General features: G+C 60.3%; 2 protein-coding genes across 3 annotated transcripts; both read right to left on the bottom strand.

The window, feature by feature from the left end:
• Positions 1-343: 343 nt before the first annotated feature.
• On the bottom strand, positions 344-4313 carry XXYLT1 (xyloside xylosyltransferase 1). The gene is made up of 4 exons (XM_014069706.2): positions 3661-4313; positions 3059-3206; positions 2447-2579; positions 344-1153 (listed from the first exon to the last, which is right to left on the bottom strand). Exons 1-4 carry the CDS (start codon positions 4096-4098, stop codon positions 757-759), a joined length of 1116 nt encoding a protein of 371 aa, XP_013925181.2. The 5' UTR covers positions 4099-4313; the 3' UTR covers positions 344-756.
• A 791-nt stretch (positions 4314-5104) lies between these two features.
• On the bottom strand, positions 5105-27040 carry ACAP2 (ArfGAP with coiled-coil, ankyrin repeat and PH domains 2). Of its 2 annotated transcripts, XM_087724972.1 has the most exons (24): positions 26846-27040; positions 26020-26077; positions 21998-22117; positions 21667-21720; positions 20893-20951; positions 20029-20212; positions 19718-19762; positions 18365-18460; positions 17765-17839; positions 17031-17143; positions 14713-14733; positions 12871-12922; positions 12348-12448; positions 11685-11790; positions 11262-11467; positions 11111-11180; positions 10773-10867; positions 8075-8223; positions 7363-7455; positions 6906-7108; positions 6657-6766; positions 6437-6547; positions 6162-6223; positions 5105-5303 (listed from the first exon to the last, which is right to left on the bottom strand). In XM_087724972.1, exons 1-24 carry the CDS (start codon positions 26896-26898, stop codon positions 5200-5202), a joined length of 2340 nt encoding a protein of 779 aa, XP_087581098.1. In that variant the 5' UTR covers positions 26899-27040; the 3' UTR covers positions 5105-5199. The 2 variants fall into 2 exon arrangements, with proteins under 2 accessions (XP_087581098.1, XP_087581099.1); XM_087724973.1 differs by lacking the exon at positions 14713-14733.
• Positions 27041-27068: the final 28 nt, after the last annotated feature.

Genomic DNA, 27068 nt, shown 5'->3' with positions numbered 1-27068 from the left:
CCATGCCCTCCTCCCCTGTTGGCTGTAGGGCTCCGGGCGGGGTTTGATCCCAGGGATGCGCAAGAGCCCCTCTGTGGGCAAGAGCACGGCCACGAAGACCCTGGCGGTGGGGAGCATGGCTGGGGGTCTTCCTGCTCCACGAGCCGAGCAAAGTGGGCTGGGCAAGGGGTGCTCGGCTCTTCCAGGGGCCCCTTTGCCGACCCCCCGGGACAGCTCCTGCCAGCTCTTCCGGGAGGGGGAGGGGCAGCGCATGAGCAGCAGCTGGCCCTCCTGGCTGCTCCTCCTCCCCCCCCCCGTGGCCCTCCTGGCTGCCTTGACTTGGACAAGCAAGTGGCTGCAGGCAGAGGGTGGTCCTCACAATTTTATTGTAAAAAAGAAACCGTGGCATCCCCCCCCCTTCCTTCCCCTCCTGCTTGTGGGGGGAGAAGGCTCAGCCAGCAGGTCACTGGAGGACCAGAGAGCCCCCTCCACCCACCCAGGCCAGGCACCCGCAGGCAGCTCCAGCCAGGAGTTCCAGCCGGCACTGCAGGCGCTGTCAGCATGAAGCCCAGCGGCCTCTTCTCCAGGCCCAGGAAGCCCCCGGACAGGACCCTCCTGGAGCTCCAGGCGACGGCTCCTTCCCAGGGAGGAGAGCACGCCCCCCCCTGGCAGACGGCTGCTGCTAGCCTGTTTCTCAGGCGGCCCCAGAGGCCCCCCTCTCACCGCTGCCCCTCTGGCCCGACCTGCAGCAGCCCCCGCTCCCCCTCCCAGCAGCCGCTATTCTGCCGGGATGGGGGTGTTGCAGTTCCCATGGTAGATGCGGACGTGGCCGTCGCAGCGGAAGTAGTGCTCAAAGACGTCGCTGTAGCCGTGGTGACGCCACCAGGTGCAGAGCTGGCGGTTCCAGGTGCAGTCCAAGACGTAGAAGAGCTCCGGGTGCTCCATGCCCACCAGGGTGAAGAAGTCCTGGTCCCCCAGGTGGCCCTTGAAGTGGAACTTGCTGGCCAGCTGCTGCACCACCGCCGGCTCCAGCAGACGGTTGTAGCGCTCCGACTGGCGCATGGCCTCCAGGTCCAGCAGCAGCACGCCACTGTTGAAGCCGGGCAGCCCATCCGGGGGAGGCTCTCCCACCTTGGTCCCGGGATGCTCCTGCCGATACTGCCAGAAGACGTGCCTGGGGGGGGAGGGGGAGGGGAGGGGGCAGGAGAGGTCAATCCTGCCTGCAAACAACACTCTGGCCGAGAGAAGGGAAGCGGGCGCAGCAGGACGCCTTCCAGACTCCACAAAGGGGCCGTTTCCAAGGTTCAAGTTCTCACTGGTGCCCCAATCTGAGGAAGCCACCAGCACACCAGAGACGGTTCCCTCGCAAAACTATATCCTTCCCATTTCCTCCCCCTGTAGGGGGGCTTCATGCCGCTACTTGCCAGGGGACAAGGGACAGCCTTTGCCCGCAGATGGCGCGCTGCCCACAGGAGGGCAACCTGGACTGGAGCAGCTCCAGAAAGGAAAGAAAGAGGGGCAGCAGGTGGCACAGGGAAGCCCTTGGTCCATTTGCAGCAACAGTTTCCTTGTGGGTTGAAGCAACGCTTCTCTGTGCCCCTCAGCAGCGATGGGCACAGAATGGCAGGCAGCCCCTGACCCTAAAGATAAATTGCCATGAGCACCAGGAGCTTTTAGAAGGCTTAGTTTCCAGGACACCAAGGCTCTCTCTCTGACTGCCCACTCCTCTACCCCAGTGGTGCCTGGTAGGTCATTTGAGGAATGACGGTGTGCGCCAAGAGGTCTTTCGTGGGTAACGGGGCCACTCAAGGCTTTCAGTCAAGGTCAGCACAGGGACCCTGCTCAGTCCAGGGAGGCAAGTGACCAAAAGCCTGTGGCTGCCCCAGGAGCCGGCCTTCCCCTTAGCAGCTGCCTGGCCTCAGTCTGGCCACACATTTGCCCTTCCACCGCATGGCATCAGGGTCACCCAGCCTTGTCTGCAGGCTGCAAGGCAGCCTCCGCTTGTTGGGCAGGGGAGCCCCAAGACCCCTGTGCCCTATCAGTGCCCCCCCCCAGCCCAACCTGTGGCAGTCACACAGGCCACTTGCCTGCCCCACGTAACACCAGGGTCCTTCTGCCCTGTGGGTTTCGGCTGACATGCAGCAGCTCACGCAATAGCAATAGCAGTAGACTTATATACCGCTTCATAGGCCTTTCAGGCCTCTCTAAGCGGTTTACAGAGAGTCAGCATATTGCCCCCAACAATCTGGGTCCTCATTTTACCCACCTCGAAGGATGGAAGGCTGAGTCAACCCTGAGCCGGTGAGATTTGAACCGCTGACCTGCTGATCTAGCAGTAGGCCTGCAGTGCTGCATTTAACCACTGCGCCACGCAGTGCCACGGCTGGCCTGGTCAGCACCCTCCCCCACCATCCTCAGGGGCCCTAGCAGCGAAGGGCCCGGGGAGAGGCACTATGTGGCTACATACCGATAGACCGGCTGCATTTCTTGGGCGATGCCAATAACTGCTCCTTCTGGGAAGTTGTCAAATTCCTGAAACAGTTCCCGGATGTTGGCTCGGTACTCCACATCCAGGTCCACCTGTATGACCCGTGAAACCTCTGGAAGGGCAGAGAGGCCTGGTAAGACGGGGGCCTCTGCTGCCTTCAGCGCTCCCAGCCGCTAAGCAGGGGAGCCACCCCTCCCCCCCAAAAAACCGGCATGCCAAGGACTCCCTTCTGCAAAATACTTCCCAGGGAAAAAGGAATGGCCATTAAACATTCAACAGGGAAAGAGGCGATTCAGACATGGAAAAAGCCCCCATCAGCCAAGAAGGCTTTTAACAGGAACTTCCTTAGACGCCTCTGTTCAGCTCCAGCCCCTTGGGATTCCTCCCCCCCCAGCGCCTCCCCCTTTTGCAGGTCCTTTTTTGGGGGGCCTCAGCTGGGATGCTACAAATATTTCTTCAAGTTTATCCTTCACAGCAGCTTAATTCACAAAGGCCTCCCTGGACTCCTCCTGTGGTGGCTCCAAAGGAGGCTCTGGAGAAAGAGGGGCAGGAATCGGAGGAGGGGCACCGACGCCCCCAGTGCCCACTCACCTCTGGGCATGATATGGTGCATGGCGACAGAGAGGAAGAAGAGCGAGTCCCCGTAGTAGCTGCCAGCCCCCGCACTGAAGAGCTTCTGCAGAGCCTCCACCGTGGGCTGCAGCTTCTGGGCCAGCGTCTCCAGGTCGTGGAAGACCACCTGCCGGGCAGAGGGACTGTCAGGGCAAAGGGGGGGGCAAGAACAGGCAGCCCCCCCCAACTGCCCACAGGCTTCTTTCGGCGCTGTCCAGGCACCCCAGTTAAGCGACAAGCGACAGCAGAGGACGCAGGAGGGAAGGGAAAGGAAGCCCACGGGAGGGGACTTGCAGAGGGGTGGGGTGAGGGGGCCCTGCCAGCCCTCCGCCCTGCTCGGGAGGCGGCGGGGCTCCTCCGGTCCGCCCAGGGACCCGTGCCCAGCTGGGGCTGGACTTGGCTCCCCAAAAGCGAACCCTCCGCCTGGCTCCGTTGCCGCAGGGACCATCCGAAGGGCCGGGAACGAGGCCGAGAGCGGAGGAGGCTTCCCGAAGGCAGTCGAGCTCGGCCGCTGCCGAAGCCGGGAAGAGCTGCCTCTGCGCCGGTTCACAGGGGGGGGCGGCGGAGGGGAGGGGGCGCACCTTGTACTTGAAGGCGGCGGGGCGCAGCGCCTGCTGAAGCAGCTGCCGGGCGGCGCCTCTGCTGGGCCCGTCGCAGAGCAGGTGCAGCGCCAGCGCCTCCCGCGGGCCCAGCTTGCCGAAGCGCACCAGGGAGCGCAGCGCCGCCGCCGCCTTCTCCCGCAGCGCCTCGTTGCGCTCCGCCTTGGCCAGCACCGCCACCACGTGCAGCTCCTCCGCCTCCGCCCGCAGCGCCTCTTCCGCCTCCTCCTCGCCCGCCTTGGCCTTGCTCTCCGGCGCAGGGGCGGCGGCGGCGGCGGCCGAGGGGGAAGGCGGCGGCGGCGGCGGGGCGCGCTGCGAGGGGCCGGAGCCCGCGTAGTAGAGCGCGCAGGCCAGAGCTAGAGCCGCCGCCGCCGCCAGAGCGCAGGGCTGGGCGCGCAGCACCCCCGGACGACGCGCCATGGCCGCCTCGCCAGCGCCGCCCCCGCGGAGGAGGGCCCGGCCCGAGGGGAGGGGAGGGGGCGGCGGGCGGGGCGGAACCGGCTGGCTGGACCGGGAGCCGCTCGGGAGGCCGCCGAGGGACCGAGCTGCGGAAGCGAATGGCAGGAATCGCCCTGCCTGCGGTGGCTGCTGGCTTCAAGCGGGGAGTCCTGGGGTTTCCCGCGTGGCCAAGAGCCCGTGGCGGCTGGAGGGAGGGAACGCGCTTCCCCGCCCACCTCCAGCCTCTCCCGGGCCTTCGCGAGAGGCCGCCTGCTTCCTCTCCCAGGAAGGGCACCGGATGGGGGGACGGAGGGCGCCCCGGGGACTCTCCGAGCCCAGCACCGGGAACTGCTTCGGGAAGGGGAGGCGAGGAAACACGGGGAGGGGGGAGGAGCTGCAAGTAGAAAATGCCAGCCTCCAAAGGAACCCGGGCAATGCCAGTCCCAGGAGGCTCCCGTAGGACACAGGGCAGCCCCCGTGGGCGCAGAGGCCTGGGCTGCATCCCCCACTTCGCCCAGGAGACGATTGGGAGATCTTGCCTTTTCCAGGCGTCTGGTGCCCCCAAACCTTCACCAGGCACATTCACTCTGCAAGGATCAGCTGGGAAAGTGGGTCCACAGCTGCTTGGAGGGAGGAGCTGCTGCCGGGAGGCCTCCGTGGCAGAGCCCCCTCCCATCCCAGAAGAGGCCGAGCCTGGGTCCCTCTTGCCCCGGAGGGCAGGGCCAGGAGCTCAGGCGGTGGAAGCCCAAGGAAGGAGCCTTTGGAGGGACCCACTGGACAGGGGACAGGCTTCCCCACGAAGCGCTGGCTTCTTTGCTGGAGGGCCCTCCGGGGGCCCCTCCTTCCCACTCCGGGACGCCAGGCGGGCCCTTTGGCACAGGAAGACTCCTCCCCCTCCCGGCTGCTCAGTCTTTGGGGAGAAGCCCCCCGGCAGGGCTCCCAGCCTCCTCCTCCACCCAGCCCCATCGCAGAACAATCACACGGATGATGCGGTTGAAGCAGATTTATGTATAAAAAGGGGGGAGGGGGGGTACAGGGGGGGTGGGGGGGTGGAGGCCTCATTCGCTGCAGCTCTGGGGCCTTTCAGGGCTCCGGGGTGTCCGGTGGCTGGAAGCGCTTCAGCTTCTCTGGGTTATTGGAGGCCATTTGGGAGAAGTCCCGGAAGATGTCCTGATAGGTTTCATCCCCTACGAAAGAAGGGAAGGGGCGGCGTTACTGAAGAGACCCCCTCACTATCCCCCCCACCAGCCTGTCCTGGGGGCTCCGTCTGTTCAGCTGCCCCGTCATGCTCCCAGCCAGCCCCCTTCCCTATCCAGGCCCCCAAGGAGGTTTCTGCAGGCCCTTGCAAGGGGCCTCCAGGCTGCTCAGCGCTTGTCACCAATCTCCAGCCGCTGCGGCACCCAAACTGCGGCGCTTGGAGATTAAGCATCTGCCGCCACGGCCGGAGCACGAGGTGGCCCCCAGGGTGGGGAGAGGGGCAGAATCCCAGCCAATGTGGGGGGAGGAGGAGGGAGAGCATGACGTGCAACTGGACAGTGGCCCCCACAGGCAGTGGGTACGGTGGGGCTCCTAACCAGGCACAGGCTGGCGGTCTCCCCTATTGGGAAGGCTTGGATTCCCGCACCTCCCGGGACATCCCTCCCCCACTTAAGGCTCTGCCCTGCAGGGATCACGGCAAGCCCAGCCCAGGTGATGCCATTCCACCTGAGGAAACGCAGCTGGGTGCAGGCGTGCTGATGACCGAGACCTGGCGTCCCCACAGTCGACAGAGGCGATGCAGCTGCACAGAGTTTGGGGGGGGGGACACACAGCTGCTCTTTCAAAGGGTTCCTTGGACCCCCCCACCCCAGTTCTGTGTCAAGCAGAAATTGGCATGGGGACTTGGGGGAAAGCAGCCCTGAGCATCTCCTGCTTATCAGGGAGACCCTTGCTGTCAACAGCGGGAGGCCCCCCCCCCAAACCCCGGAATCCCTGGGGCTGGCCTAGCTGCCTGCTGAGGAACTCCCGAAGGCCCCTCCTGTACTGTGGGGCTGTGGCAGGCAGACCTGGCTGGCCGTAGAAGCCCTCCGACTCCCGCATCTCCTCGTTCATTCTGGCTAAGCGCAGCCTGCAGAGAAAGGAAAAAGAGGCTCAGGCCGCCTCCACTGGCCGCAGCGCCCAAGGGTCTCATGCACGGTGCCCACCCAGCCCTGCCCAGCCCCTCTCCCAGTCCTTCTGGTGGAAGGGCAGGAGCCGCTCTGGGCCGGGCCGGGCCGAGTTCAGGGCGTGTGCTGCGACCCCAGCCTCGTCCCCCCTGGAGGACAGGAAGCTCCGTCCTTACAGGGTCACGATGTCCGCGTTGGCGGCTTCTATGGCGACCGTCAAGGGGTCCTTCCCGTCCTCGTCCCTGGCGTGCTGGTTTGCCCCCCTTTTCAGGAACAGGCACACCTGCCTGTTAAGGGAACCAGCCCAGCGGTCAATTCCCTGCCGGAAAGAGCCTCCCCCTACAAGAGAAACCCCTCTGAGGAATCTGGCAGGACCCCCCAGGCCGGAAGACCTACCCCGTGTGCCCCAAAATGGTGGCATGGTGCAGCGGCCCTCGGCCCTGGGTGTCTCTCAGGTTGACGTTGGCCCCGTTCTGGAGGAGGAACTCACAGGTGACCAGGGAGCCCTGAGGGGGAGACGAGGGGCATCCAGCCTAAGCTCTTGGTCCGAAGCGACCCTCGGCCCTCCCTCCCCCAGGATGCCACCCAAATCCTGTGCGCTTGGATCAGGCTGCCAGGTGGGCAGGGCAGGCAGGCAAAGCTCACCCCACGAACCGCCTGGATCAGTGGAGTGAAGCCGTTCTTCTGCCGGTTGCTCCAGTTGACGTCCGCGCCCTGGGCCAGGGCTTCGGCCATGTGGGGAAGGCTCTTCTGGTAGGCCGCCTGGTACAACTGCAGCCCTGCGACCCGCAGCCTGGCCTCCTGGGAAGCTGCAGCAGAGGCGGCCTCCCCCTCCCGGCTTTCTGCCCCTGGAGGAGGAGGAGGAGGAGGAGGAGAGGCACTTCCTGCCTTGCCACCCTCCAGAGGCCGTCTGCAGGGGGGGCTCACAGGCAGAAGCAGGACCGGCTGCTGGCCACCGAAAGCCTTTCACTTCAGGCACTTTAACACCTCCCCCCTCCCCTTCCATGTTCCTGCTGATGCTCTTGGGGAAAGCCCTTGGGGGGGGGAATCCCACCCAAGGAAGGAAGGCTCCCGACCCAACACCCCCGGCAGGAGCTCCTACCTGGTTCGTGCAAGACGTCGGCTGGGGCGAGGGCTGCCAAGCGCTCTCTGCTCTCCTCCCTGCCGGGCTGAGGGGTCTGGTCGCTGCTTGGGGCTGTTTTAAGGAAAGGCGGTCCTTAGCGGTGGCAGCAGCCGCGGGTGGGGGACACCCGTCTTCGCAGACTGGCAGGCGCTGGGCCCTCGGCCTTGGCTCGCCCACCCCCAGAGCCTGGCGGGGGGTCCCAGGGAGGCCTCAAGGCTGGTTCTTTCTCCCGAAGGCAGAGGGCAGAGCCGATGCCGACCCTGGCAGTCACAAGCCCAAAACAGTCGCCCGGGGGGGGGGGGGGGATGAAGCGCCCTAGAGCAGCGCACCCAGAGCAGACTTCCTACTCGGCGGAGGAACCAGAGGAGGAGAAGAGCAAACCTAATTCACTGAAACAAGAGAGAGGCTCTCCTCGCCTTGCCCGGCTGCCCCACACCAGCCCCTGGGCACATGGAAGCCCACTTGGAGGCAGAGGCCGGGAAGGGAGGAGGAAGAGGAGACGATTGGCTGGTTAATACGGAAAGTCGGTAGGCGCAAACACCGCGGCCTTCTCTGCGTCTCCTCCTCCCGGGGCTTTGGAAAGCACGCAGTGGGAGCATTTCCCGGGGCTGCAAGGAGGGGATTTTCCCACTCTCCCCCCCCCCCCATTTACGAGAGTGGGGTGGGGGAGCGAGGGAACCGTCCCGGATACCTTTCAAAGAGGCTGCTGCATTTTCAGGGCTGCTGCCTGGCTTCGTCCCCTCTTGGCTGGGGGCCAGGGCCGGCTTCCCCCCTGGGTCAGCGGGGGACACAAACCGCCGGTCCACATACTTGGCTCTAATGTACTCTTCCTTCTCCTGCCTGAATGCAGAAAATAGGCCAGGTGAGCTTCCGCTGTGCAGGTGCCCCTCGCGAGCCAGCCCCCCTCCCCCCCTCTGGGCACTCCAGACGCCGACTGCAGGGACCGGGTGGAGCTTCCTGCCTTTTGCCCCGGAAGCCACGAAGGGGGCAGTGGGATGTGCATCTTGGCTCCACCACCCACAGGGAGGAAGCTGGCACCAGGACGACTCACTTTCTAAACTGAAGACCCCCTCCTCACAAAGACTCCCAGCAGCCCTTCCCTGCACTGAGGTGAAAAGAAGGTGTGTGTGGGGGCGGGAGGGGGGAGGAGGAACAAGGAAATGTTGCACAAGTGGGAGTGGACGTGTCAAAGGATGCGCCATCCCAAAAAGGGTCATCCCGTGCTGGGAAACATGGCTCAAATGATCTGACTTCCAACGCCTGAGGGCCATACCCCGTTCCGCCGATGACACTTTTGCCCCTGGACGGTCCGGCAGGACCTAACCCGTCCCGAAGAGACGGTGATTGGGAAGACAAGACCTTGCTGGTCGCAGGGACATCGCAAAGTCCCTGATCGACCCAAGGGGAGTGCTTCCAATCGGCGGCAAACAGGCAGCCCCCCCCCCAACTGACATAGTTGGAGACGGCTCCAGGAAGAGAGAAATGAAAGTGTTTCCATCTGGTGCGGTTTTTTTTCTTTTCTTTTAGAAGATTGCCCTAAGAAACTCTTAAGGTAAATTAGTCCCTAAGCAAGAACAAAGCGGCGTATTTAATCCCCATTGGACTGCCTTAGAAAGTTTTTTGCTCTTGCTTGTAATCTTTTGTGGATTCAGTGATTGCAACACTCCTGTTTTTTCCGCTTGAGGTGAAGGGACCTTTTTTCCCCCTATTTCCCTCTACTACTTTAACATTTTTGGCTTAAATTAAAACTCTTTTTACTTCAATAAATTTCATCTTCTACTTGTTGCAATATTATATTGGAGATACTTAAGTAAAGAGGTTTGAAAAGAATCGAATCTGCCACTTGAAAGCCCAAGTCTGAAGGTTTTTTTCCTTTGCTGTTGTAACAATATTTTCTTTGTTCACTCTTATCTGACTACACTGACTGTGACTGTGCAACAAAAGGGTCTGGAAAGTCTCTTTAAAACCTGATAAAGACCTAAGATCACAAATAGTGATGTGTGGAAAATATTTTGACAAGAATTGGAAAAGGAAAGAAAAACTTTAGAACCCCTTTTCTTTGAAAACCATAAAATAACATTCATCTAAAATAAAAATAGATATATTCTTCAAAATCTGTGACAGGCTAGAGTGGCAGATTGTACCAAATTCCTCCTCTTGTTCTTTCTCTTTATTTAGCCCCAGAAATTAAGGAAGTGAATGAAAATACAGAAAACAAAGATAAGAACTCAGATGAACTTATAAATGGAGTAAACGTGAGTGAAAGTGGAAAGAAGGGAAGCTGGAAAAGTAACTTTGATAATTTGGTGTTCCACCCAAAACTCCAAGATGTAGGAGAAAAAGAAAGAGCGAAAAAGATGGAGGTAATAAGACAAATCTATTCAGAAACAAACCTGACAACTAAAGTTAAACTTACATTAATAACAACTCAAGGGCAACAAAACTACATGAGAGACCGTTTAAGCTTCAATGTGCGGAGAGAGGTCTTAAACCCTGGAAAGGTTCTGGACATAGAATTGACACTGGAGAGAGATGAAAGACCATTTTGTTACTGGAAAGATACTGGTTAATAATGCCAATTGATAGAAAAAAGCTAGTTAATTTTGGATGATTATTAAGTAGAGATTTTAATACCTTATAGACTGTTTTAAATTACCACTGAATGTTTATCCATTAACATAAATCTACTATGATAGAGAAATAATAACCCTAGTTAGGATAAATAACCAGGCCATAGAAATGCTAATGTACATTCTGGGTGATTGTCAAGTAGAAATGTTAATATTTCTTAGATTGTCTTAGATGTCTAATGTTTATTTTCTTAGCACGCAATTAACTAATTTGGGATTGAGGAAAAAGTCCTGTAAATCTTATTAATAAATCATTGTTGAAAAAAAAAAAAGAATTCTGGGAGCTGAAGTCCACAGGCCTCACAGTTGCCAAGTTTGGACCCCTCCAGGAAAGGAAAGTTGCCAGGAAAGGGGGGGGGGAAGAGGAGGAGGAGCGCCAGGGGCAGGATGGGGGCACTCGCTTACAGCGGCCATGAGCGGACCAGGGAGTGCGCTGAAGGAGCCGGTTTCCCCTAGAGAAAAACCTATCTAGAGCTGCTGCTCCAGAGTCAACCAATGGGATGGCGCGTAATCAGGCAGCCTGATGCCTCTTCTGCAAGGGGAGGAACCGTCCTTGGGGAGGGGAACCACTCGCACAGCCAGGATTTCGTTAGTACTCAAGGTCGCCCATCTCGCCAAAAGCAACTCTGGGTGACGTACAACTAACATTGCTTCCTCATGCCAGACTCAAGAGATGACTATTTTTGGGAATGAAGGGGGGGCAGCACAGAACGGGGCCCCGTGATGGATTGAAAAGAACCCCCCTGCGCTGCCAAGTACCTTTGGCTCCCAGGCTGGGGCTTCTTGGCTCCCATCTTTTCTCGGTTCGCTTCGTACACCCTGTTTATGACACTGTTTCCCAATTCGCACATCAGCTGTGGGAAAATCACAAGAGAACCTCAGAGAGCCCCACCCTCTGCGCTGCCCCTTGAGGCCGGGGTGGGGGTGGTCGAGGCCTCCCGGACTCCGCTGTCCCTCCTTCAAAGGCCTGTTGGCAGAATCCGAAAGGGGTGCCCAGGGGTGGTCTGGGCAGAGGGCCAGGCCTTAGCCCCCCACCCCCCGACCAAGCCCCCGGGACCCCTGCCCGTCCTCCCTGCTCTCCCCACAGAGAAGGTTACCTTCAAAAGCTCCGGCTCCCACGAATCCAGCGTCAAGGACCGGACCTTGGAGAAATGGACGCCCAGGCTCCTACGGGGAAGGCGGAGGGCACCGGATTAGGAGAGAGGCAGGGAAGGAGGGGAGCCCGACGGCCACTGCCCACTTGCCCACCTGTGAATGCCCGAGCACTCGATGCACAGTGTGATGCCGAGGTTGATGCTGGCCCAGCGGGGGTCTGCCAGGCCACAATCGCAGCACACCACGTTGCCAGCAATGGCCTGGACCCTCTGCAGGGAGCCTTCCCCCTTCAGCGACTTCTCTTTCGACTCCTGGCCGGACTCGGGGCTCCCCGTGGAGGGGGGGCGCTTCCTCTCCACCTGCAGAAGGAGCAGGAAGGTGCTGGGGCTGCTCCTCCTCCTCCTCAGCCCCTCTTCCCAGCTGCCCCCAAGGACTCGCCTCGTCCCAGGCCAGAGCCGGTGCAGAGCGCTCCGCTTATGAGCCCTGGGCGGCGGCGGCAGTAGCTAAGGGGGCTACTGAAGACCTCCAGAGGGACCGGGGCAGGGGAAGGCGGGCTTGGGGGGGGGACACACCCACCTCGGCCTCCTCCCCCTTCTCCCTGTAGGCACTGGCGATGCTGGTCTGCACAGCCTGGATCCACGCTTGCCGCAGCTTCTCCGAATCGGCCTGCAGGATGCAGCTCCTGCGCGAGAGAGCCACGGCCAGGTGAAAGGGCCCTCCCGGGGGCCTGGCTTTTAGCAGCCCCTCCTCCCCCACCCCAATCAATCAGTCGGACCCCCAATTCACGCTGAAGTCCAAGCATTTTCCCAACACAATCCTAGCATTTGGGGGTGACATTAAGATAAAATGGGAAGGGATTCCTGCCTGTCAAAACTCCCCTCCCCCCATTTTTGGGAGGGGAGCGAAACACTGATATCCAGAGACTGTGGGGGATGACAGATGGGAGGGGGCTTCTTGCAGAGTTTGAGGTCCTCTGACCCGGCTAAAGGAAAACTGGACGGGGTTTTTGCAAGTGGCCAATGTGTGCTTTCAAAAAGTGAATTCAGCAAGCAAGCCATGTGTGGAGGAGCCCCTGGCTGTTCACGGAGTCCCCTCTCCAATTCACAGGGAAATCCGGCAGCCGGGTGACTCCATCTCCCATCCTCCCCGGCCAGAGGCCTCTGAGGAAGGCCCCCCCCCTTGCTCCTCCCTCCCTTGGGAGAGGCCCCGGGGAGCTCCCGCCCGAGCCCTCCCACTCACTTGGTGGGGGACACCACTTCGAAGCAGAAGCGCCTCTCCAGGTCCTCGCAGGGCTTCACAGTGCACAGACGCAAGTCTTCAACCACCACGGTGGGCGCATCCTGGACACGGGGGGGGGGGGGAGTCCAAAAGCTGAGCTCTCTGCACAGCCTGCCCCCCCCCCCCCGCCTGCAGCCCCTCCCCCAAGAGGAGAGCCCCCTGAGCGAGGGGGGGGGGGCTTTTCCTCGGGACCCGGGTGGGCAGCAGAATCCCCGGAGAACCTTTCACAAGGAGGGGAAGGCCAGCGGAGGCCCAGGTGTCCAAAGCCAAGCCATGCCCAGCTGGGGGCAAGGGCGTCTGTGTCCTCCTGGGCCAGGCAAGACTCGCCTTTGCCACCTGCAGGATAGGTGCCTGCCTCCCCAGCCCCACCCTTGCCCAGAGGGGGCCAGCGCTCCAGAATCATCTTCACTTGGTCCTCATCACTGAAAATGACCAAGCGGATGCCAGCAGCAGCCCCTCCCCCAGCGATTTCCATGGGACTCACCCTGAACTTCTTCTGGTAGACCAGCTGGTTATTCTGGATGGAGAACCAGCGCCTGCACAAGGGAAGGCAGCAGAGTCGGCATCGCCCTCGGCACGCAGAGACGGGGACTGAATCCACCCAGGGACCCCCCACTCACGCCAGGGGTCTCGCAGCCCCCGGAGGCCTCAGGGGGGCTTTCAGAAAGTGGGGTGTGTGTGTGTGTGTGTGACAGAAAAGCCTGCCCAAAGCAGCCCAAGGGGGGGCCCTGCTGTGCTGCTCCAACAGCGAGGGAGGGAGGGAGGGAGGGAGGGACGGAGGGTGTTGGGCTCAGGGGCTGCCCCCCCCCCCGGAGCCTCCGAATTCCCCTCTTGAGCCACTGTTCTCTTAACTTCGGCCCCAAAGGGAAAGTGGCTGCTGCAAATCTCCGGGCCCTGCTTCATCCCCAGGGAGCTTCCAGGAAGAGGCCCAGGGGACGGAAGGGGGGAAGAGCACAGGGGGAGGGAGGGCTAATGGGGGGAGCTGCACCCCTTTGGATTCTTTTCTGGATGCTCCCCCCCCCCCGGGACAAGTGCTGATGAGCTCCCTCCCCCAATGCAGACTGAGCCATAGGGGTCTCGCCCCTGCCGGCCCTGCGCCAACCGGATGAGTCCTTCCTCAGAAGCAGCTACTCGGCTGGCAACCATGCCAGTCTCAGCTGGCACTCTGCGGCCACTGCTTTCCACCGTTGCAGGCAGATGCTGCCCTGCTGGGATGAAGTCCCAGGCCGCTGGATTAGCCAGGGCAGGGATGGGTGGGGGGCCCAGAGACCCTCGTGTTGCAATGACTGGCAAACGCTGGGCACTGAGCTCTCTCTCCCACCTAAGGAGGGCAAGCGGGGGCTTCAACCCCACAGGCTTCATCTTGGGTGGGCAATCTGGCATCCATCCAGTGGGAGAGGCCACCACGCAAGCCGAGAGCCCCCTCCATCCAGGGCTGCCCTCCCAGGAATTCAATCCCAGCCCAGCGGGGGCTCTTGCTGCCTTTCGAGAGGGCAGAGGGGGGGGGGGCAAGAAGAGGGAAACGGCAGAGGAAGAACCGGCACAAGTGGGACCAGGGGAAGCCACAGAACCGGCAGGCAGAGAGCAGAAAGAATGGGGAAGGGGCTACTACTACCACCCCCCTGGGGGAGAGGGGGAAGGCAGGGAAAAGTGGCTCAGAAGGCCTCACTAGCTGGGGGATGGAATGGGGGGGGGGGCAACAGCTGCCATTTGGATTCAGCTTGGAAGGGGAGGACTCCCTGCCCATCCTCAGGAGCCACAGGGCGGAAGGAAGGGCCAAGCCCCCCTTGACCCCCCCCCGAACCTGGACAGCCCCTCTCTCCTCCAATGTCCCCCCCCGTTATATATTTATTTACTTGTCATATTTATGTGCCCCCCCACCTCAAAAAGAAAAGACGGGGGGGGCAGACAACAAAGCTAAAAGCAATAAAGGTATTCAAACAATTATTAATATTATTATCATTAAAACACCGTCTAAAAGGCAGAAGCTGAAAGGGAAACTGAGGAAGCTCTTAGGGGGCGGGGGAGGTTAATGCCCCTGGAGCCACCAGGGCATCCGCAGAGTTAGAAGGCAGGGAGGGGCAGCCTCGCCTGTTAAGGGAAGTGGGCAGCAGGCAACCCCCGACCCTCCTGCCCCCCTCCCCTTGGGGAAGCTGCTCCTGCACCCCCCACCCCACCCCAGCCGAGGAGGAGGAGGAGGAGGCACTTCTGGGCCTGGGGAAAGGCCGAGCGAGGAGGGGGCAGGCCGGGCTCAGAGCCACGGCCGGCCGGCATGCTTGCACAGAACTAGGGAGGAGGCGCCAAGGGGGCAGAAGCCGAGAGGTACCTGATGCCACCGGGGGGTTTCCTGTCAGGTGGAGAAAATGAGGGAGGGTCAGAACAGAAGCAGGAGAAACCAAAGTCAAAAGAACCAGGCAGAAAAGAAGCCGAGGCAACGGAGGCAACGGAGCAGAGCTGGGAGGGGGGGGGGGAAGAAGACAGCCCACCTAAGTGGCTCAGTGCTTGGGCACGGCCCCCTCTCTCCCCACCCACCCCTCAGCCCCAAACGGCCTGGCAAGAGGGGGCAGCTGCTGCAGCCCCTTCCCAAGCCGCTCAGCCCCATCGATGCGCCCTGCAAAAGACCTGGAGAGAGAGAGAGAGAGAGGGAGGGAGGGAGGGAGAGAGAGAGAGCTGGCACCTCCAGTGGCCGTGAGCACAAGGGGACCTCAAACTGCTTCACCTGCCTGTGCTCAGGAGAATACAGAACAAGAGAGTTGGAAGGGACCGTGGGGGTCTTCTGCCCAATAGCTCTATATCCCCCTTCACGGGGCTTCCACAGCCCCCTCTAAGAGGCCTGCAGAGTCAGCATGTCTCCCCCAACAATCGGGCTCCTCATTTGACCCACCTCCGAAGGACGGAAGGCTGAGTCAACCTTGAGCCTGGTGGGATTTGAACTGGCAAATTGCAGGCAGCAGAAGTAGCCTGCAGTACTGCATTCTCACCACTGGGCCACTGCAGGAAGCGGGGCAGGTGGCTGTCCAGCCTCTGCTTAAAAGCCTCCAATGATGGAGCCCCCACCGGCCGATTCTTCTCTCCTTCATTGGTTTCCACCCGTTGTTCCTTATCCTGCCCTCGGGGGCTTTGGGGAATGGGTGGACCCCCCCCACACCTTTGGGGCTACCCCTCAGATACCGGAAGGCCGCTCTCATCCCAGCCCTGGTCCTCCTTTTAGACCAGGCAGACCCATTTCCTGCAACCGTTCTTGGGATCTTTTAGCCCCCCAGCGTCCTCCTTGCTCTTCTCTGCGCTCTTTTCCAGAGTCTCAGCATCTTTCTTACATCCTGGCGACCAAAACTGGACGCCATTTACAAAGCGGCACTGGGGACAGGGGCCCCTTCCTCCCGTGTGGCTGCCAGGATCCCTCCCGGGGCTGAGCTTGGAAAGGAGGCTGCCCCCCCCCCCAACTCACCCCAGTGGGCAAAGCACTCCAAGGGCTCCACCCACGCAATCCTGGAGCTTTGCCTTTAGAAGCCACCTCAGAGCAGCCCTTAGAAAGCGCCCGTCCCTTTGGTCCAGGGAGCCCCATCGTCATGCCAGCCACAGCCCCCCACCCACATTCCCCCTCCCGGCCCCCTCCAGCAGCTGCTCTGGTTCCGCGAGAACTGCCTCGACCTTTTCCCCCTGAGGGGCTCCCTCCTTTCCTTCCCAGGAAGATGCCCACGGTGGGGACAGGGGAGAGAAGCCCCTCTGCCCAACCCAGAGCAAGACCCCCCCCTCCCTCCCGGTCACCCCCCCTCCTTGCTTGCCCAGGCAGACGAGGGCCTCCTGCCCTCTCTCAGAGCGAGGCAGGGAGAGATGGAGGGCGCTGGGTAACCGGCCCAGCGCCCCCTCCCCAGCCCCCCAAGCTCTTCTCCACATGGTACGGCCACCCTCCATCGTCACAAAGTGAAACAGAGAACTTTAAGAATATCTTTGCTTGAAAACAAGGCGCTCTGAAAATCCCATAAACTCCCCAAACAGTAACCCCTCCACTCACCGGCTCTTTCTCCGGGAGATGAGAGGCAGAGGCGGCTAGAATCTCTGGGGGGCAGGAAGAGGGCAAAGGGGGGCCCTCCCTGGCAGTTCACAGGGTGGAGCTAATTGTTATGCACATATGTGCTTTAGTCTGCAAGGCCGAGGTGGCGCAGTGGTTAGGGTGCAGCACTGCAGGCCACTTCAGCTGACTGCTATCTGCAGTTTGGCTGTTCAAATCTCACCGGCTCAGGGTTGACTCATCCTTCCATCCTTCCGAGGTGGGTGAAATGAGGAGCCGGATTGTTGTTGGGGGCGATATGCTGACTCTGAGAGGGCTGAAAGCCCCATGAAGCGGTAGATAAGCCTAACTGCTATTGCTATTCCTGGCTGTGGGCAAGCAACGAGCAACCACCTGCTCTGAAGGAGCTCCTCCTGTCGTCCATTCTTGATGTTTGGGCCTGACAAGGACGCAAACGGGGACACCCCGAAGCCACAGGGCCCCGAGAGGCGGGGGCAGCTGGCCCGCAAGCCTCCCATGCAGGATGAGGAAGATCCCCTGGGTCCTGGAGAGGAGGGGGCGCATGCTCAATGAGTCAGGAGGCCCCCCACGAGGGCGCCCGTCCTCCCAGCTCCCTCGGGGAACAGCCTCACCTGTTCCAGGTCTTGAAAGCGTTACTGGCTCGCTTGAAGAGGTAGCCCTCCATGACAATGCCGCTCACCGCATCAACGTTGTACTCCAGCTTCATCTCGTCGCTGGAGAAGTCCTGGCACAGAGAGAGGCCTCCTGTCAGCCCCACGTGGCAGGGAGGGAGGTGGGACAAATGCTGGGGCCCCCCAGGTCTTTCGCGGGGCTCCCTGCAGCAGCTTCGAGAAAGGGCAGGGAAGCCTCCGGGCCAAGGAGAGGGCCAGGCGCCCGGGAGCCTCTGGCTCACTGCTGTTTCCCCTGGGCTCGCCCCCTTCTGAACACCTTTTGAACAGGTGAGATTTGCCTGGCATCTCTAAAGGGGTATTCGGGCTCCAAAGGGCAACGGTGCCCAGTGCCAGGGGGGCAGCCTTGGGGCAGGTAACCTGGGCGATTGGCTTTGCCTGGCCAGCGCAGGCAGTGGAGGGAGCAAAGTTCCCCTTTCCTCCACCCAGCGGCCACCCCAACGCCACCAGCCACAGCGGGAGCCGCCTCGGGCCGGGCGAGACGGAGGCTTTGCTCTGTGGTTGCTGCCAAAGGCAGGGGGGGGCGGCAGGGTTTGTTTCCCAGCCAAGGCTGCTCTTCCGTGGGTCTCCCACAGGCAGGGGGGGCCCTGGGGGCGGCTGGCCCTTGACCCGCAAGAGCCCAGGCGTGCGGGGGGGGGGGGGCAGGCGCTCTCGGCTGGCCCTCCCTCTGTAGGTACCTTCTGCTGAATGGTGGAATGCTTCTGCTCCATCTCCTTCTTCTCCCTGGCCGTGTCCAGAGCCAGATGGTCCAGCTGGGGGGAGGACAAGGAGGGGAGCCTCAGACACGGGGTCCACTTCATGCGCCTGCGGCCGAGGGGAGCTGCCCTCCCCTGGGTCTTCTACCTGGGCAGGCGAGGCCCAGCCTCAAGCCGCCTCGCTCCCTGCCTCTGTCTCCCTCTCTCGGGGGGGGGGGGGGGGGGAAGGGGGGGCGGAGTCCACGGAGCCCTGGAGTGCCAAGCACATGCGGCTGGACTGGCGCATCGCTTCAGGCTGGGGGAAAGGATGACTCATTCGCAGCCTCAGCAGCAGCCGCCACGCTGGGCTTTCTCTGTGGGGCAGGAGGGAGAGGGTGAAGCTGCTCCCCAGCAGCAGCTGAGGGTTCAAGGCCCACCAAAGGATGCTCCACGGGGCCCCTCTCGGCCTCCAGCTGCCTTGGGCGCAAGGAACGGGAGCCGCTCTCCGTCCCCCTCGGGGCGGGTCTCCCCCAAGGCCCCTCGGAGGCCCCCTCCCCCCCCGGCCTCTCCTTCCCTGGAGCAGCCCCCTCCCCCGCTCGTTACCTGAGCGCCCAGGTCCTTCATGAAGGGCCCCAGTTCGCTGAAGAGGTCGTAGCCTTGGTGGAAGAAGGCCAGGTGGGCACACATGAAGGACAGCATCTGCAGGGGGCGGGAGAGGAGGGCACAGTCTTTATTTTTAAAAAAATAATAATTCAAATTTATTGTTTCCATCTATTTTCTATAAGTAAACATGTGTCTTCATTATTTTTTTTAGCTTGAAAAAGGTTTTTATTTTCCATTTTTTCATTTTCATACACTCACATATATATATATACTATGCATAGCTGGAGCCATACGACATTAAACAATAATCGCAGCAATTCCTCTTGTCAACAATACCCCCCAAAAATAGAAACCCAATATACCTCTTCCACTCTCCATACACCTCTTTCTTCCACCCCCCTCCAACTTTCTATCTTCCCTCCATCATCCCCCTCTACCCTACTTCCCCTCCCCCTCTACCCCTCCTCTCTCCCGATCCACTCCCTCCCTTCCTCCTCACCCTCCCTCCCATCCTCTCCCCCGTCCCTTTCTACCCATCTGTATTTCCACTATATGTCAATGTACTTAACTTGTCCTGTTTTTACAGAGAAATGAAAGAAAAACAGTGTACCTGTGAAGCCACATTACATTGAGATCTAACACATCGTATCTAACCTAGTATATATCCCTCCCCCCCCACCCTCTCCCCCAACACCCCACCTCCCTCCCCCCCCCCCCGACTTCCCAGAGCCCGTACAGGGTATAGATCTTTAACAAACACGGTCTAAAGTATATTGAGAGAAAAATAAATTTAAAAAAAGTGGTTAATAACATCTCTACTTTGATCTTAGCTTCTTCTTGCCAGGCCAACTTTGAACAGTTTAAATCATTCCTGACCTTAAGCTCTCTGGATTTCCTTAGCCGAGGAGGGCAGAGTCTTGGCCCCAGAGGGCCCCTGTGGGGCCCAAGGCCGCCTCCGCCTTCACTGAGCCCCACTCTGAGCGCATGGGAGTGCCTACGGGCTGCCCTCCTGTCCATCGTGGTCGTAAATCAGGCGACCCACCCGACTTTATGACCCTTTTTTATGGCAGTTATTAAGTGGGCCACCGCTGTCATGACACAAATCAAGGAGGCAAAACCACCGTAAACTGCAGTCAAGCGATTGTGGGACACTGAAAACCATGAACGTGCTCACAGGATGTGGGGTGTGTGTGTGTGTGTGTGTGTGTGTGCGTGCGTGCGCGCGCGTGTGTGTCGGTCAGAACTCCAGAACTGGGTGATAAGTGGGGAGGCCTGCAGTATCCCTGTCACTAAGAGAGCGGTCGTAAGCCAAGGACTGCCAGGGCTTTCCTCTGCGCAGGAATGGCCACCTACCGATTTTAGGATCTCCGATCTCCTCTTTGATTGGAGGACGTTGATCTGGGAGAGAAGAAACCCCGTCTGCTTCACTGAGTGAAGGAAGGAGGGAGCGCAAAGCCCCCCCCCCCATGGCGGAGGTCAGGCAGCCACTGCTGGGAGGGGGTGGGGGGGCTGGGAACAGTTCTCTCTTGCCCCCCAGGGAAGCTCAGCAGGAAGGAAGGCAGGCGAGGAAGGGAAGGGGCCAGGCCTTCCTTCTTCTGTTACCAGCCCCTGGACACCCAGGCTCCCCAGCGGCCCCTGGGGAAGAGGGCCCCGGCCAGGCTCACCTGCAGCACGTAGTCCAGGGCGATGTGCCGGAAGCATTTCCGGGTGGCGGTGAGGATGTTGGTGGCCTCCTCGACCTCGTGCTGCTTGTTCCTGGGGGCCTGGGCGTTTTTGGCCAGCGCGTTCTCCTTCTCCTCGCTCACTTTCTCAAACTGCTTCTTGGTGTCTTTGAACTTCCGGATGTCTCTAGTGCGTGGAAGGAGGAGAGAAACGGCTCTTCCCCCTCCAGCTCCTCCCACCGCAGAGCCTCTCCCTGAGTGGGATTCAAGGGGGACCCACTTCTTTCCCCCCAAGAAGCTCGGCACGAGCACAGGAGTTTCCCCAGGGAGGGAGGGAGGGAGGGAGGGAGAGCAAACTGCCTCCCACCCCAGAAACCCCACCCCCACCCCCAGCCCCAGGATGACTTGGAAGACTCCTGGCCAGGCCAAAGCCGGCACAAAAGGGTCCCCGTCGAAGGCCAAAGGAGCCGGGCGGCTTCTGGCCTTGCCGCCACACGCATTTGTGGATCCTCGGCACTTTTGAGTGTCTGCCCTGCGCTCCCCCCTCTGGGCACACCATCTCCCCTGGCCTCAGCCCAGCCAAAGCGGAGCCTGCCGTCCCTGGGGATGGAAGAAGGCCCGCTTCTCCCCAAGCCAGAAGGGCTACACCTGCTGAGCAGCTGCCTGCATCCGAATCTCAGGGAGGTAAGGCCAAACTCAACTGCCCCCCCACTCACCCCCCCAGTTCCGAACAATGTTTGTTTCCGGGGGGGGGGGGGTACCATCTGCACTTCCAGCCTTCTTCTGGCCCATGGCGAGGGACCCTCCCCCTTGGGGGCCAGACTCCCATCACGTATCAGTCTTTGGGATCCATGGAAGGTAACTTACTCTTTAACGAACATCTGGAGTTGTGCCTTGATGGACCTTTGGGTCTGGTCAAACAGGATCTGAAAGGGGAAAATGTGCGGCTCAAAAGCTCAGGCCGAGCGAAGCGTCTTCCACAAAGCAAATTTTCATCCCCTCGTCTTAGGCAGAAGTTTCTTTGACTCCCCGTGTGGGCAGCCGTCCAATGAAATAAAAGCCTACGCAACCACAGAACTATAATTCACCTTTCTCTAATATTGTTGTTGCTGTCATGCGTTGCAACGTCTCTTTATTTATTTGGCTTTTACACCACTTTCACTTGAGCGGACTCTAAGCGGACGGCAGGGCAATAATCAACCGAGTCCAACATACGGGATACAACATGTTGAAATCGGCCCCTCTAGAGCCATCTCCTCCTGGCTGGGGTGGGGTGGGGGGGCCACCTCAGGCCCCAAGGTTACTCCTCCCCCAAGCACAAGCCTGAAACCCCGAAGGTCAGCGGAGACTCCTGAAAGCAGAGCACCCCGTGGGGGCGTTTGCCAGAGAGAGAGAGAGAGAGAAGGGCAGCCAGCTCAGCTAACGTGACTCTCCCTGGACCCACCAGGGATGTGGAAGAGGCTCAAGATGCCGTCAGCCAATCAGGGGAAGGGGAGCTCATGGGAGCTCACTTAACAAAAGGCACAGAAGGGCCCACGGAGGGCATCTGGGGGCGGCTATACAGGCAACCACTTACTGGTCAGTTGGGTTTCAAGGCCCACGAAGAGGCCCTCCCTCCATGAAGCTGCTTCCAAAACTTACCGTGTGGTAATTGATCATCTCCTGGAGGCTGTCGGAGAACTTTGTCAAGCTGCCCTAGAAGGGGGGGATAGGAGGGATGAAAAGCAGCCCCCAGCCGAGCAGGGACAGCGTTTCCTTCTCAAAACCCGAGGAGCCCCCCCCCCTCCACGCCCCCACCCCCCCAGCTGCACCGGCAGCCAGGACGCCCGGCCCCCAGCGACACTGAGGGACGGAGGCAGCAGCAGCAGCAGCCCCTTGCCCGAGAGTCCCAGGGGCCAAGGAGAGGCTGGCCTAAGCTGGCCACCCGGGAGCTCAGCTGTACCCCCTCCCGGGCTCAGCGCCTGGCCCTTACCTCCACCAGGTCATCCTTGCTGGAGTAATGGGCCAGATCCCGGAGGCCGTGGATGAACTGCTTGTTTGCCAGACAGAAGGCCTTCCCAGTGTCAATCATGGCAATGCAGAGCTTCACCAGCTGGAAGGAAAGAGGAGACCCTCACAGGCCCTGCCCCGAGGGCCCCGGGCGACGCTAGGCCTGAGCAGGGCAGCCCTCCCCCAGCAAGGAGGCCTGGGTCACTCCCTGCTCTTGCCCTTCCCCTGTGCTCTCCCTCTGGGGAGGCTCACTCAGTTTCCAACAGAAGGGGCTCTGTCGACTCTTGGGCCCGGCAAGCTCAAGTAGTACTCAGCCTAGAATCATGGACCCCGTTGATTCGGGATGCATGCGACTCTACAGCGAAGGGATTGGCGATGCCGTACCGACGCTAAAGACTTAAGTCAAGTAAGTCAAGAGGCTCACTCAGCTCTCCTGCTGGCAAAATCCCAAGCAGGGCATCCCTGGGCTCCACCCTGGAAAGCCAAGCTCAACTCAGAGAGAGACGACTGAAGACCCCAGGGGGCTCCCCCCCCCCCGCAAGGGCTGAGCCTGGCCTTTTCCTTCATTCTGGGCTCCCATGCCGTTTTCAAAGGAGAACTTCTCCTTTTCTGCCACTTCTTTCTTATGGGGCCACAGTGACTCATCCATCTGCCACAAAGGGGAAGCCGGGGCCCAACTAAGCTTCATTTGCGAGAGAGCTGCAGGCAGAGAGAGAGAGAGAGAGAGAGAGAGAGGGAGGGAGGGAGGGAGGGAGGGAGGGAGGGAGGGAGAGAGAAAGAAAGAGAGAAGCTCACTCCCCCCCCCCAAATGTCTCAGATCCGGTCCAGCTGTGACCCATCATCTCTCAGCCTGAGGGCACCCAGTGAATGCTCCTTGCCCCTCACCCCTTCAGAGGCAGCCAGCCAATCTGGGGATTCCTGTGTGCGCCCCCCCCCCCCCTTTCAAGGAAGCCTGATTTGGCATATTTCTCTCTGTCAGTCCTGGAAGATCCCTTTACGCCCCACCATCCCTGTTCCTCCTTTTGTGGGTTTTAAAGTCCAATGATGTCTCTGTCCAACATCTGGAGGATTTATTTTTAAAAACAATGCAGGCTTATTGTTTACAACCCTTTTTAATATTTAGACTGACTACATACGTTTGTTGTACTGGATAACCACAAGATGCTCCAGCAGCTGCTGGGGGCTGTGACCCTGCCTGTCGTGGTCACCACAGTCTCCCTCCCCCTCTTCCCCCCAGCAGAAGCGGCCCAGGAGAGGCCCCCAGTCAACCAGCAGCTCCCAGAGTCCAGGACAGCCCCCGAGTTGAATGAAGGGGACCGGGGGGGCTGATTGACTTCTGGGTAGCGGTTCAGAGTCTCATTGTAGGACAACGCAATTCACTTATTCCTGAAGGACCGCAATTCGGCCACAAACCCTCCATGCCGGGGGAGGAACGACAGGGAGGGGAGACAGGAAGAAGCCAGGGGCCGAGCCAGTCGGGGGACAACAAGCAGCAACTTGGCCCAGGCCCCAAGCCCTTCCAATGGAGGAGAGGATGTCCCAATTAGCTCCCTATAAATCAGGGCAGGAAAGGCCTGCCAGAGTTTCCGCCATTCTGTGTAGACGCCAGACAAACACGGAGGGTATCTGGCCATAATTGGCGCTCTAGAGCTCCTCCTCCAGAGCGTGCGGGACCCGATATCCTCTTGGAAACCGTACAGGGCAGCTCAGCACCTGAAGGGGCAGCCTAGAGAGAGACTCCAGCAAGGGGAGGCAGGCATGGCTGCCTCCCAGATGAAACGGAGCAAAGTGGGATGGGCGATTTCACCCCGGATGGATTTGCCACCAGCCAACAGCCTCCCACCCGAGGGCAGTCTATAAGGATCTGCGGCGAAGGAGGCACCCGCAGCGTCTCAGGCTCTGTCCTGGGCCTGGTTCTCTTTGACAGGTTTACAGCAAAGCTTCCCTGGACCGACTCCTGGGGCCAGAATGAAGGAACAAGCGGCCGGCATTTCCGAATGCGCCCCCCTCTCTCCAGACAGCGTATTTCAGGCGCCAAAGCAGGGCAGAACTCTCACCAGTCCCTTCTAGGCTTCCTAGAGTTTAAGGGGGGACCTTTTGGAAGCCCGACTGGCACCGCTGCCGGGTGGCTTACTTCTTGTCAGGTTAAGGTGGTGGGACGTAAAAGCCGGGCCACCACCGAGGGAAAGGACGGCTTCTCCGAGACTTGCCAGCTGCACAGAAAGCAGCAGTGGGGAGAAACTCCCTTGGAGGCTGCCTTTCCATGGGCCATAGGGGAAGCCTGTCTGTCTGTCTGCATTTGCCTCCAATCCTGGGGGGGACGGGGGAGACATAGACTAGAACAGAAAAGAGAGAGCTCAGTACGAAAGGACAAGGCTGGAGGCCAGCAGGCCAGGGCTTACTACGGTGGCCTCCGTTCAGGCCCAGGGCTCCCCTCCAGAGCCTCGGCCAAGGCTGCAACTCCTCCACCCCTGGGGTCCTCACACCTCTTTCTCCTACACACAGGAGGGCAGTGGCTCCAAGGGGCAGAGCGGCTGCTGGAGAGCACATCTCACAAGCCGGAGGGAGGCATCATCAACATGCGGGAGACCAGAAGCTCAGTTACTCAGTGTCTCCACCCTGCACCACCCTGGAAGCGCAGAAGTCTTGGGCAGCTGCTCACAGGCTCGGGCTAAAACCAAGTGGAGCAGAGTGGATAGTAATCCACAGGCTGACCGATCCTGAGGTGGTTCCTGTGTTGGTCCTCAGGGAGGCTGTGTCCCGGGTGAAAGCCGGGCTTTCCACTTGCGGATCCTGCACGGCTAGCAGGGTGGAAATTGTGGTCAGGAGGCCTTTGCCTGGCTGCAGCCGGTTGTGGCAACCTTCCTGGAATAGGGAACTCCTCCCTCCAGTCATTTACGCTGCCCCCCTTTGATTGGAGCACCGTAACACACGCCACACAAGGCTGCCCTTGAAGGCCGTGCTTAAGAGCGGGAGAATAGGCAGAGCCTTGCTGGATCAGCCCCTTGACCCACCTAGTCCAGCAGGGTTATCAGTACTTGCCCAAGGAGGCCCACACTAGCTTCCCAGCTGGCAGCTTTCAGAAGCAGTTGTGCTGCAAGGCTAATAGCCACTGATCCCCAGGACACCCTTGAACGGGCCCAACTGAAAGGGCCTCCTGTGTGTTCGTAGATCACACTTATTCCTGTCACACTCACCACTTGTGCAATGGAAGGTAGAATGAATCACCTAGGAAGCCCTACGTGGATTGGAACCTGGCCGTCTTTGGCATTGCCCGGCCCATGTGTAATCTGTCCGCTGAGAATGTGCCAACTGAGAGGGTCCCCCACATATGGAGGAATTCAAGGAAAGGGTTAGATTTGGAAATGAGAATTCTTTGGAGGGGCTGCCACTCAAGCCTGGGCCTCCCGTGAGTTCAGTTACGTTTGTGTGAACTGCTGCTTTTACTGTAAGTACCAAAGAGATGGTCCAATGGAACTACATTTATGGTCATCAATAAACCAAGCACCTTCTATCCGTTATTTAACTGGACGGGCACCAATTTTATGGACAAAGATCTTTGTTTGCAAATACTCCCCACAAATGGCGCTCCAGGTTGAACAGCAACGAGAAGGCAAACTTTGAGGATATGTCAAGAATAGGATGTGAGGGTGCCACATCCTAAGTGAGCTATGGAAGGTTCTGCCCTCTGACCGTAAGCAGAGTACTGGTACTACTACCAGCATACAACTTGCCAGAAAGGGGTTCCCGTCTATCTTTCTTTCTTTCCAAAAGAGGATTCAAAGAAGAAAACACGCAACCGATGTCTGCCAAAGGGAGGAGGGGTTGAGCCCAGCACTTTCCTTTGAATACGGAGGCTTTAAGGCCCAGAATTAAAAAAAGAGAGTCATGGTGGGCAGAGCCTCCAGATGCCTCCAGTGGGCAAGGGACCATCTCCTCCCCCCCCCACTCCCGGTCCCAGAGTATCCTGAGGAGACCTTCCAGGAGGGGCCCCTGAGGGCTCACCTTGTCCAGCTTCAGCTCCAGCTCAGTGACGTCTCCTTCCACATCTTCTAGGGCAGCCCTGCAAGAGGAAACAGGAGATTTCAAAGGGATCCATTGGTGTCGTCTTCCTGAAATTCCCAATTATTACCTACCGAAGAGACTTGTAGAAGGGAGTCGGAGCTTTCTTTCTAAGCAGATGGAAGCCACTGTGGGAGCCCAGGCCAGTCCTGGAGATGGCCAGACACGCTCCCTCCGTGGCTTGGATGCCACCAACGCCCCCCCCCCCCTTCACAAGAAGCGCACGCCGAGTTCTGGCCTCCCGTTAAACGCTGAAACCGGGGGCTGGGAAGAAAGAGGCCCTGCTGGCCCGAGGGGACCCTTTGGCCGGCTGAAAAAGGCACCCCAAGCAGAAGCTTCGGCGGTGGGGGGGGGAGGGTCTCGGGCCTCCTCCCCCCCTTAGGAGGGGCCCAATTGCGGGGGCGGGCCGAGGCGACCGGCGCTCGGCCTGGACGTCGGTGCGGCTGACCCTTTGCTCGCTTTGGATCCCAGCCGGGGCGACTCCGAAGCAGCGATGTCTCCCACGGAAGCAAGCGGGGCAATCGGCGTCCGAGGCCCGTGCCGTGCAGCTGAGGAACCGGGGGACGCCGAGGGTCCTCTAGTCGCGCCCCGGAGCGGGAGGAAGCGCCTGCCTCGCCCCGGGAGGCCCCGCCGGAGCCCCCCAGTGGCCTCCCCCAGCTCCTCCTGCAGCCTCGGCGCGGCACTGGACGGGGCTCCCCCTCTCCGGAGGAAGCGTGAGCGGCGGCGGCGGCGCCAAGCCAGCCGCGGCCCGGGAAGGGGAGGCGCCTACCGGAAGCGGGGCGAGTCCTTCAGGCATTCCTCGAAGTCGACCGTCACCCGCATCCCGAACGGCCGCGTCTTCGCTTCCGGCTTCTCGGGACTGGACGCGGGGCGGCAGAGGCGGCCCCGCCCACCAAGGAGAAGGCGGGCGGCTCCCGAGGGCCAATCCGAGCCGCTGAGCCGAGGGCTTCCGCACGCAGCCCTCAACCCGTGACGGGCGTTGCCGGGATCCA

The sequence above is a fragment of the Thamnophis sirtalis genome, unplaced genomic scaffold (genome assembly GCF_051295495.1).
Source record: "Thamnophis sirtalis isolate CommonGarterSnake01/CBP01778 unplaced genomic scaffold, rThaSir2_p1.2 scaffold_11, whole genome shotgun sequence".
Lineage (NCBI taxonomy): Eukaryota > Metazoa > Chordata > Lepidosauria > Squamata > Natricidae > Thamnophis > Thamnophis sirtalis.
This window is presented reverse-complemented; position numbering and strand designations above follow the sequence as displayed.

Coding starts and splice junctions, on each gene's coding strand:
- XXYLT1 (XM_014069706.2), bottom strand. CDS start 4,098: ATGGCGCGTCGTCCGGGGGTGCTGCGCGCCCAGCCCTGCGCTCTGGCG. Junction 3,207..3,660: donor CCGCCGCCTTCAAGTACAAG/GTGCGCCCCCTC, acceptor TCTGCCCGGCAG/GTGGTCTTCCACGACCTGGA. Junction 1,154..2,446: donor GAAATGCAGCCGGTCTATCG/GTATGTAGCCAC, acceptor CTCCCCCCCCAG/GCACGTCTTCTGGCAGTATC.
- ACAP2 (XM_087724972.1), bottom strand. CDS start 26,898: ATGCGGGTGACGGTCGACTTCGAGGAATGCCTGAAGGACTCGCCCCGC. Junction 22,118..26,019: donor TGGAGCTGAAGCTGGACAAG/GTGAGCCCTCAG, acceptor CTTTCCTTCCAG/CTGGTGAAGCTCTGCATTGC. Junction 12,449..12,870: donor TCTACCAGAAGAAGTTCAGG/GTGAGTCCCATG, acceptor CCCCGTGTCCAG/GATGCGCCCACCGTGGTGGT.